This window comes from Rhincodon typus, unplaced genomic scaffold (assembly GCF_021869965.1).
Source record: "Rhincodon typus isolate 14 unplaced genomic scaffold, sRhiTyp1.1 hic_rhity00005596, whole genome shotgun sequence".
Lineage (NCBI taxonomy): Eukaryota > Metazoa > Chordata > Chondrichthyes > Orectolobiformes > Rhincodontidae > Rhincodon > Rhincodon typus.
In genome coordinates, this window is record NW_025971234.1 from 13 (window position 1) to 10704 (window position 10692).

The 10692-nt window shown below is 45.9% G+C and overlaps 1 protein-coding gene across 1 annotated transcript; it reads right to left on the reverse strand.

Annotated features, from left to right (window-relative positions):
- Positions 1 to 325: 325 nt before the first annotated feature.
- LOC109926057 (spectrin beta chain, non-erythrocytic 2-like) lies at positions 326 to 10161 on the reverse strand (the record flags this gene model as incomplete). Its single annotated transcript, XM_048594057.1, has 6 exons — positions 9982 to 10161; positions 9345 to 9443; positions 8508 to 9164; positions 4755 to 4826; positions 1351 to 1437; positions 326 to 417 (listed from the first exon to the last, which is right to left on the reverse strand). Coding segments are annotated over exons 1-6 (1151 nt in total), but the record flags the coding sequence as incomplete, so codon positions are not given.
- Between the last annotated feature and the right edge of the window lie 531 nt (positions 10162 to 10692).

Here is a 10692-nt window from a genome sequence, read left to right on the forward strand (position 1 = left end):
CACACTCGCTCTCTCTCTCTCTCACACACACTCGCTCTCTCTCTCTCTCACACACACTCGCTCTCTCTCTCTCACTCTCTCGCGCACACACACGCACACTTACACACACACACACACTCACGCTTTCAGCTTGGCCGTGTACATTGACAGGTTGCCAATGAATCCTCAGCTCACTCCCCCAAACCCCACACCCTCAGCCATATCTGATGGAGGAGGTATCTTGAGGTCATTATCAGAGTTTACTCTCCCACGGTGATCTCTCAGGGTCACTGTGAGACATCATCCTGCAACAAAGTAAAGTTTTGGCTCCCCTGATGTTACGTACTGTAAATGGAAAGTGTGTGTCTTGTCCATGGAGTCGGCAGCTTCCTCACAACGAGCATCACTAATCACAAGCTTTGGACAGCAAGGAGAATCCTACAGACAGAGGGAGGAACACACAAACCTTAGGCAGGGTCCGCTTAAAGAGAACATGGCAAGACCTCGAGCCTAGAACTGAGGAGTTTAAAGGAAACTGGACATCCCAGTTTCTTAAAGGGGCAGAACACTGCTCAAATTTAGAAAATAATTGAACCCTTGCAATTATATAGTGCCTGTCACAACTATCAGACATTTCCCAGAGCTGTGTGCAGCCATGGAAATATCACACACACTGACTCTCCCTGGGGTATGGGCTCCCACAAACACACCGATTTTGGGGATAGTTTCACACATAGGCATACTTTTACCTGTGCTATGGTTTCAGCGCATATCAAACTCAGAAAATCTGATTGCTTCATATGCAGAGGAAACTTTATTCATTTTCTTAACAGTATTGTACTTGCCTGGAAGTGTTTGATCAGGACCATATAGAAGAAGCTTTACTGTGCGTGAAACCCCATGCTGTCCCTGTCCTGGAAGTGTTTTGTGGGGGACAGTGCAGAGAGAGATTTACACTTTATTTTCTCTGTGCTGTCCCTGTCTTGGGAGGTTTTGATGTGATAGTATAGAAAGAGATTTACTCTGTATTTAACCCTGTCCTGGGATTGTTTAATGGAGACAGTATAGAGGAGGCTTTACTTTCAGTTTAAAAAGAGTAGAGAGAGATTTACTCTGTATCATCCCTGTGCTGTACTTGATCAGAAAGTGATTGTAGGCGAAAGAATTCTATTCCTCAGCATCCCCATTTCTCAGTTTGATGAACCTAACTCTCATCCCATCTATCTGCAGTGTTATCTGCTGAATAGGGCATTTAATTCTCTTCTGAGGTTCGATTAACTCTGGGAGTATAATTAGTTTTGAATTGTCAAAATCTCCTGGCTTAGAAAGTCCTCGATTCTCTGATGTGGGTTCCACCAGATGACAACTCACCGTCAAGCTATCACTGTCGTTCTTGTAGAAACAGAGGGCTTGCTCCTTCAGAGTCACAAAATAGGTGGCCCAGTTTTCAGAGTCGACCTAAAGATGAAATTGATGTTTGGAGTGAAAAAGATGAAATTTGAGCTTACATTGTATTTTGTTACATTTTAAAAGAGTTTCAGAGACAGGCACTTTTGAAGTATTATGGACCAAAATGCCAAGCAAGATGTCGCAGTCAGCAATCTGATACCAACATACAAACAAGGAACAACAGTAGACCCACCCAGCCTGCTTCCTCATTCAATAAGATCATGGCAAGATCTGATTTTAGCCTCAACTCTACATTCCTACATCTTCGCCTTTCATCCCCTTTGTCATCAAGAATCTACCTACCTTTGCCTTCAAAATATTTAAAGATTCTGCATCCACTGCCTTTGAGGAACGGTATTCCAAAGACACTCAACTCTCAGCAAAATATGTTTCCTCATTTCTGTTTTAAATGGGTGCCCTTTAGTTTTAAACAATGGCCCCTATTTCTAGATTCTCCCACCAGAGGAAACATCCTTTCCACGTCCACCTGGTCAAGTCACTTCAGGATCTTCTATGTTTCAATTCAGTCACTTCAGACTTCGTCCAAACTCCAGAGGACACAGAGCCAGCCCGCCAGCTTTTCCTCACAATGCAATCTGCTCATTCCAGATATTAGTCCGATAAACCGTCTCTGACCTCCTTCCAACATGTAAGCCTCCTTCTGTAAGTACAGTGACTAGTACTGTACACAGTAGCCCAGAAGTGGTCTCACCAATGCCCTATATAAATGAAGCGTAACCTCCATACCCTTAATTCAATTCCCCTCACAAAAAAACATAACATTCTATGAGTTTCCCTGATTATGTGTTGTACCTGTAATTCATGAACCAAGACGCTGAGATCTCTCTTATCTAGGTGCTCTGTAACCTTTCACCTTTTAGATAACATGCTTTTTGATTCTTTCTGCCAATTTCCTACTTTCCCACACTGTACTCCATTTGCCAGGTCTTTACCCACTCACAACATGTCCATATCTCTTTGTAGGTTCCTATACCTTTTTCACAATTCAATTTCTATCTATCTTTGTGTCATCAGTCAATTTAGCTGCCATGCCTCCCATTCCTTTATGCAAATCACTTACAGAAATTATAAAGAGTTGAGGCCCCAGCATCGACCCTTGTGGCACACCACTTGTGACATCCTGCCAACCTTAAAAAATATTTCTACTCTGTTCCAGTTACTAGGAATCTTCTATCCACAAAATGTTATTTTCTGCAATAACCTTTGATGTGGCACCTACCAAACGTCTTCTGGAAATTGAAGCACACTACATCCACTGGTTTCTCTTTATCTACAACACAAGTTATTTAGAGTCATAGAGCATGGAAATAGACCCTACAGTCCAACTTGTCCATGCCGACCAGTTAGCCTAAACTAAACAAGTCCCAGTTGCCAGCATTTGGCCCATATCCCATAAGATCCTCCTATTCATATACCCATCTGGATGCCTTTTAAATGTTGTAATTGTACCCACCTTTACCATTTCCTCTGGCAGCCATTCCATACATGCTCCACCCACTGCGTGAAAAAAACTACTCTTTAGATCCCCTTTAAATCTTTCCCCACTCACCTTAAACCTATGCCTTCTAGTTTTGGACTGTCCCACCTTGTCTACTCACCCTATCTATTATCCCCATGATTTTATAAACTCCTATAAGGTCACCCCTCAGCCTCTGACGCTCCAGGGAAAATATCCCCAACCTATTCAGCCTCTCCCTATACCTCAAACCCTCCAAACCTAGCAGCATCCTTGTAAATCTTTTCTGAACCCTTTCAAGTTTCACAACATCCTTCCTATAGCAGGTAGACCAGAACTGAACTTTTTCAAAGAATGCAAACAAATTAGTTAAACTTGACTTCCCTTTGACAAAACTATGCTGCCTCTGCCTGATTACCTCGAACTTATCCAAGTACTCTGTTTATAACATCTTTAGTAATAGCTTCTAACAATTTTCCAGTGAAAGGAGGTAATCTAACTGGCCTGCTGTTTCCCACTTTCTGCCTCCCCTTTTTTTAATAAATGAGTCACATTAGCTATTCTCTAATCTTAAGGAACCTTCCCAAATCCAATAAGTTTTGGAAAATTGGAACCAATACATCGATTATTTCAAACAATAACAGAAATTGCTGGAGAAACTCAGCAGGCAGCTGGAGAGAGAAAAACAGAGTTAACATTTCAATCCAGAGACCCTTTCGTCAGACTGTGTCAGAACAACTTTCAGACTCCCAGGTTTCACTGGCTACTTCTTTTAAGACTCTGGGATGAATAGCCATTAATTATTAGATAATGACATGTAATCATGTTTTTCAGGGTAGGTCGAGGGATAGATATTAGTTGGGACCCTTCAGGTCACCGGACCCGAAATGTTAACACTGATTTTTTTTTCCTCACAGATGCTGCCAGACCTGCTGAGCTTTTCCAGCAACTTCTGTTTTTCTCTCCAATTCTTTGATTAGTGCCACTGGATTCTTTACGAGCAAATAGGAGAGCTCTTGGCAATATTCCCTCCAAGCCCGATGGACGTGCAAAGGCGGCCCCTTTAGGTCAGTCCTGTGAGAAAAGGAAAGGGCCCACACACTTTATGGCAAAAAAAAAGGTTAGGAAAAAAAGTTGTGGAACACGTTTGCAATTGGTGCCTTGGCTTAATATCTCATTCACAAGTCCGTCACTCCCTCTGTCCTGCACTGGACTGTCCAATTATCTGCTGGAGTCTTCGAGGGAGAAGTTGAACCCGCAATCTTCTGACTCCGAGGTGGGACTGCTACTCAATGGCTGACCAGAGAAAAGGGATGCATTGTGGGACATTGGTTCCTGACCCTGTGACCTGTTGCTGTTACACCTTATACAAGGAGGTGTCAGGTCAATCAACTCAACCTTCTCCTTCCAGCACTCTCCTCTCTCATCCAGAGCCCACAACTCCCTGTTGGGCTGCAGTTCCAACAAGGAATGACTGTGGCGCTGTGACAATCACACAGGACTGTCCCCTACCCAAAATTAATTAAACTTCTCGTTCCCCTCTCAGTTCCACTGTCACTCGGATTGATTGTTGCACCTTGCTCCGATTTCTGCCAGCAAGATCCCAACATGGGCCGAGTCTGAGCCCCAGCTCCTGTCAGGAGCAGGACTTCTGCTCAAAACTGCCAAGTGTCAAACTCATCAGTTACCCTCAGGCTCAGGAGGACTGTCAAAATGATGCAAAAAACGTCATAGTGCTTTCAGATCACTGTAAGAGGGAACATGACTGTACAGCTGGCTATGCCTATCTGTTGCGTTGAGTTTTCGAAAATAGTTCTCCCTCTTTACCCTCCCTCCTGCCAGCTCCTACCTTAATCCCTCCGGGCTGCAATTTGTGCATTCGTTCGAGTGTACCCCCCATCGCCTGGTATCCTACTGAAACCTGAGAAAGGAAAGAATCTCCGGTTATACAGCATCTTTCACAACTGATGTCCAAAAATGGTTTATGTGCATATTAAGTATTTTGGAAATGGGTGTTGGAAATGCCCTATAAAGTGATATGATGACCATTGGTTTGACCGATGTTGGTCAAGGAAGTAATATTGGTCCTGACAATCGTGTCAACTCCTGCCATTCTTCTTCGAATAAGTGTCTTTTACATCCAGCTCAGAGGGCCAGTGGGTCCCTTAGTTTAACATATCATGTGAAACACGGTCCCTCTGAGATTGCAGCACTCCCTCTGTACCGCACTAGAGTGTCCCCCTTGATTGCTACACTTAAGTCATGGGATGCGTTTTGAAAATTCTGACTCCGAATAATTTATCCAAGGGAGAGCCCCTCCGTAAGTGGTCCCTGTATTACAATTATACCATATATAGGCTAATCCCAGACACTGCACATAACAGGATCGGAACTGGTAGCAACAGTGCAGGCAGAGGAAAATGGCAGCACAGTCTCTGGTCTGACAATGACATACTATTGCAATGCATTAAGTGTTTTGTAGGCAGATGCACAGTCTATTTACTTGAAGCTAGATTCTATCATTTGGTGGTGTCGAACGATGGAGGAATGCTTTCTGGAAGCCTATGTCTGCTCTTTAACAGCATCAAGGGTCAATGAGGGTCTTGTCTGACAGTAACCGAGGAGAATCTGTAAACCAACGTACCAAGTGGACCCAACAACTTCAATTTACAAACAAAACTTCATTTAGAGTCATAGAGATGTACAGCATGGAAACAGACACTTCAGTTCAACTCATCCATGCCGACCAGATATCCTAAATTAATCTAGTCTCAATTGCCAGCGTTTGGCCCATATCCCTCGAAACTCCTCCTATTCATGGACTCATCTTTTAAATGTTGTAATTGTACCAGCCTCCACCTCTTGCAACTCCTCCTTTCACATAAATCAGAACCAATGTAAATGAAACACACAATAACAGACAAGCGGTGCTTCTAATTAAAGAATAAATTCCACTTTAAATAGTCAATACAGCAAAGATACAGCTTACAAAACCACACCAATTCACTCCACGTACACAACTACAGAATTCAACAATATGCTGTTCTTTCTTCGAGCTGGGTAGCTTGCACCCTTGAGCCTTTACAAGTATGATTGCCATCTGTAATTCTATGAACCCTCTGCCCTGAGCCATGACAGTCCTGACAGTGTACCTTTGCAGAGTTCCTTTTCAACCAAGTTGATGTTTTGGCCATTTCTGAGAAAACATCCACCTCTTTAATGCTTCTGAGCTATTTACGCAGCTTTCCAGGTTTTAGACTTTACTGCTGTCTCACCCAGTGCCTTCAAGAACTTGTCTCCTAATCCACCAAACAAAAAAGAAAGGATCTCGTCCTCAGAATAATTTGCTTCTTCTCATTCAAATTCCTTATGTTCTCCTTTCCTATCTCTGTCTGTATTCTCTTTATGTCTGCAACTGTGTGCTGATCGCCTTGCCCCAGCTCATCTGCTTGTAGCTATCCTTTGTGCCTGCCAGCTACAGAGTTTCTGGTCTGAACTTCCTCCCTATTGTTTCCACTAGCAGCTCAATGGTCTCCAGGCCACATGGACCCTGTATTTATTATATATGAAAGTTACAACTGACCCCTTTATACTTAATGCAAACTCTTACAAGTTCCTTTCAAACATTATTATGAATTCCACAGACACTTCAAAAGAAATTATTCAATATACTCCTTACTTTTGTCAGTTTAACATCTCATCTGGAAAATGATGGGTGGATTTGTTGCTTTCAGACTGAGTGGAGCCACGCGTAAACATAGAAGGGAATTATCTTTAAGGGCAGGTCAGGGTTTCCCACGTGGCTGCATCCTTCTCATCTCATTACATTTCTGTGTGTGGGGGTAAGACACTGCCTTTTACAGGCATGCAGGCAAAGGATTTCTATGCCCACTGGGATCTTCTGGGAGGCAACATTCAGGTGCCGTATTGAAAAGACAACCAGATATTGCTTCACTTTCTGCAGCCCTTGACCATCTATCAGTTTTCTCTCACCACTCCCCCCATGCATCCCCTGGAGATGTCCGAGACCATGTTTTAGCAATGAGCTTCTCCTGACGGCTACCCAGGAGGTAATGAAGCTGATTTCCCTGTGGATGCCAACGACAGGCCATCGTGACTGAGCAGAGAAGGCTGTGGAGGTCTCTGCCCACGTGCGGCTCAAGAGCCATGAGAGGATGGATAGTCTGCAGTGCCCTGCCAGGGTATGTACCACTAACAGCACACTAAGAGTGTAAGGCTACCACTGCACAGGGCTGTCACACACAACAGGCATCTCCATCAGAGGGGCTACTACAAGTCAGCAACTCCTGCACCACCAGCTCCCTGACCTTCCATCGCTATGAGGAGAATGTGTGGAAAGTGACAGCTTTTTACCAGAGGCTCCCAATGGGACAAAAGGTGGCTCTGAGTTGCTGCCCCAGTCAGGTCTGCTGGCCTTAGCACGTCTGGCTTTTGGCCTGGTTGCGCTTCACCTCCAGCACGCTAAGCATTTAATGACAAGCCGGACTTCATGTGGCTAGGACTTCTCATGAGCTGATCAACATGGAGAGGCTTCACTCCTAACACTGCATGTGTATGCATTAGGAATCACCTTGGTTATGAAGGAGCAGAGTAACTGAAGAAAGTTACACTCACTGGACCTGGAAGGGCGAAGTCCACCCTGCAAGGTACCTACATGCCTCACGAGTTTGTGAACACGTGTGTTTTCTGGGGTCGGCACGGTGGCTCAGTGGGTTAACACTGCTACCTCACAGCACCAGGGACCCGGGTTCGATTCCACCCTCGGGTGACTGTCTGCGCAGAGTTTGCGCATTCTCCCCATGTCTGCGTGGGTTTCTTCCGGGTGCTCCGGTTTCCCCCCCACAGTCCAAAGATGTGCAGGTTAGGTGAGATGGCCATGCTAAATTACCCGTCGTGTCTGGGGGTGTGTAAGTTAGGTGGATTAGACATGGGATAGGCAGGGTTACAAGCATAGGGTGGGATGGTCTTTGGAGGTCAGTGTGGACTTGTGGGGCCGAATGGCCTATTTCCACACTGTAGGGATTCTATGATTGTTCACAGTGGGTGGGGTGTTAATGAATATTCAGGGCATGTTTATGAATCCCACCTGAAAATTTCTGGGAACTTAATGCTCACATTTTAACCCACTGTCAGAAAATTGATTTCTTGCCTCCTGCCTGATTATGTTCTCTGACCCATCCTCTGGGAGGCTAGGGGAGTTCTACAGGCATTTCTGTCTGAATTAACCACTTGTGCCTCAGAACCCATGGTATAGAAAGTAACATAGAAAACAGGAGCAGGTGCAGGCTATTCGGCCCTACGAGCCTGCTCCACCATTCAGATACAAACCTGATGCCAAATGAGCCACATCGGAAGCAAAGTAACAGAGAGGTGTGAATAGGTCAGGGGTAGAAGGATAGATTGGAAGTAATAACGGGGAAAAATAATGGCGAGGACTAATAAAAGAAAGGCACGAAATATGGAAAGACAAACAGAGAGAGGCGCAGCAGGGGCGGGAAGTGGCAACATCTCAAAAAGTTAATGCCAAACGTCGCATTGACTTGCAACATCAGAGAAATGCTTCAGCTAGCTCCGTTCCTACCTTTTCACCTGTCGATGTTGCTGTCGAGATCAATGGCTGAACACTCTGCTGAGTCGCAGTGAGTGATAACAGCTCTGTGTCCCCAGGCCCCTGTCTCTCCCCGGGGCTGGACGCAGAGTCCACAGTCAAAGTTGTGGCTCGCTCTGGGCAAAGCTCTCCCTGGGAAGAACCGTCAGAGGTTAGAGGGCTTTGGGCTGTAGTTGCCTCGGTGCTGGTGCCAACTCGAGCCGGCGAGATCAGATCTTGCACCTCACTGGACGAGAGCCGGGGGAGTGGTTTGGGTGGCAGTGAGACATTGGCTCTGGTTGGATTCGAAGCTCTCACAGCTGGACGCCCTGCTCCAAGGCTGAAGGACTTTGGTGACAGAGGTGATTGGACAAGGGACCGTCTCCTGTCCTCTCCAGTATCTGGACCCCTCTGGAGAGTCCTTCTGACTGGAGAGAAGAACAGGTCAGACGTTGAGGGCGTCTTTGGAGCTGGGCTAACAATTGTCTCTTTTGTCCAGGACTTTGGGGACCTCCCAAGGTCTGGATCACGTTTTCCAACGATCTTCAATGGCGTTGGCTTCTTATCCGATCCCTTTTTCTTCAGCGACAGGACCCGGGCCACCTTGCGTTCTTTCTCCTTCACACTCGCCTCTGTTCGGAACCCTTCTCCCTAAAACCGAGCAAAGAACAGTCTGAAATTACACAGTCCTACTTGCTACAAAGCTGTTAAACACAATAAGACTAAGCCTCGTCTCCCTGTATGTTCAGTGTGCCGTTAACACTCTCGCTCAATCGTGAGGCTGAGATACACAGGTTTCGATTGAAACTACGCTGCACGCCTGACCTTTACCGTTTTCTCCAGTTGGCTAATCTTCTCATTCTGAGCTGCTAGCATCTTCTCGAAGTCTTCGTGCCTCTTGATCAAATCTTCCACTTCGTCGACAGAATCCTAAGAGGGGACATGAGAAAGTCAGCGCTGAAGGGAGACAGGACAGCTGGAGGGCAGGTCAATTGTAAACTTCCACTTACAGTCCCCTTCCCAGCCATTGAATTCTGTATAGGATTTATTTGGGATGTAACAGTCCCCGATCCCTGGCCTTCCCCACAAGTCGAACATTTATCAATTAGTCTGTCAAGTGTCATTTTAAAGACCCCTCTTATGCTAATCTACATCCCTCTCTTTGGTGGAGAAAAGTGCTCTGCAATGTTCAATCTTTCCTGAGAGTTGTAACCTGTCAGGTCCAACATGATGCTTATGGTGGGAGGTCATAGTTCAGGCCTGGCCTGGCCTGGCTCAGCTCAGTTTCACTGGTTTTTATGTCATCACCTGAATCAGAGTAGCTTGCAATGTTGGCCAAAGGAATGTACACAGACCAAGGTAACTGCCTCTCAGCTCCAGTTCCCTCTAGTCGCCTGCTTACTGTCGTCTGTCACAATCCAGAGAATCAGCAAGAGCCAGCAATAACAGGCCTGGAGATCGGTCTTACCCCATAGTTGTTGCTTGTCACTAGTCCCTCCTTGGAGCTCAGCCATGCAGCCAGCAGCTCGAGTTCTCTGAGCTGGGCCTCCTTCCACAGCTCCTTCTCGTACAGCTCCTCCAACCTTTCCCACTTCTTCACGAGCTCATCCATATTCTCGGACAGTTCATTCAACTTCTCATCAACCTGTTCAGAGGGAAAATGCACAGCACATGAGCCAGGGGTGTGTGTGTGTTAGTGCGTGTGCGAGTGTATGTGTCCGTGTGCGTATGTGTGCGCGCGTGTGTATATGTTTGTATGTGTGCATATGTGTGTGTATGCACGTGTGTGTACATATATGTTTGTGTGTGTGTACGCATGTGCGTGTGTATATGTGCGCGTGTATACGCGTGCGTATATGCGTGTGCACGCGTGTATATGTGTGCGTGCACGTATATGTGTGCATGCATGTATATGTGCGTGTGGAGGTGAGGGGTTTGGGAGATTGGGGTGTGGTATGGCAGAGTGGTTCGGGAGAGGTGTGTAATTTGGGCTCTATAGTCTTGGATATAGCGGATTACAGGGATCCCAGTGTGAGGGGATTACAGTGATCCCAGTGCGAGGGGATAACAGTGATCCCAGTGAGAGGGGATAACAGTGATCCCGGTGTGAGAAGGGATTACAGTGATCCCGGTGTGAGAAGGGATTACAGTGATCCCAGTGTGAGAAGGGATTACAGTG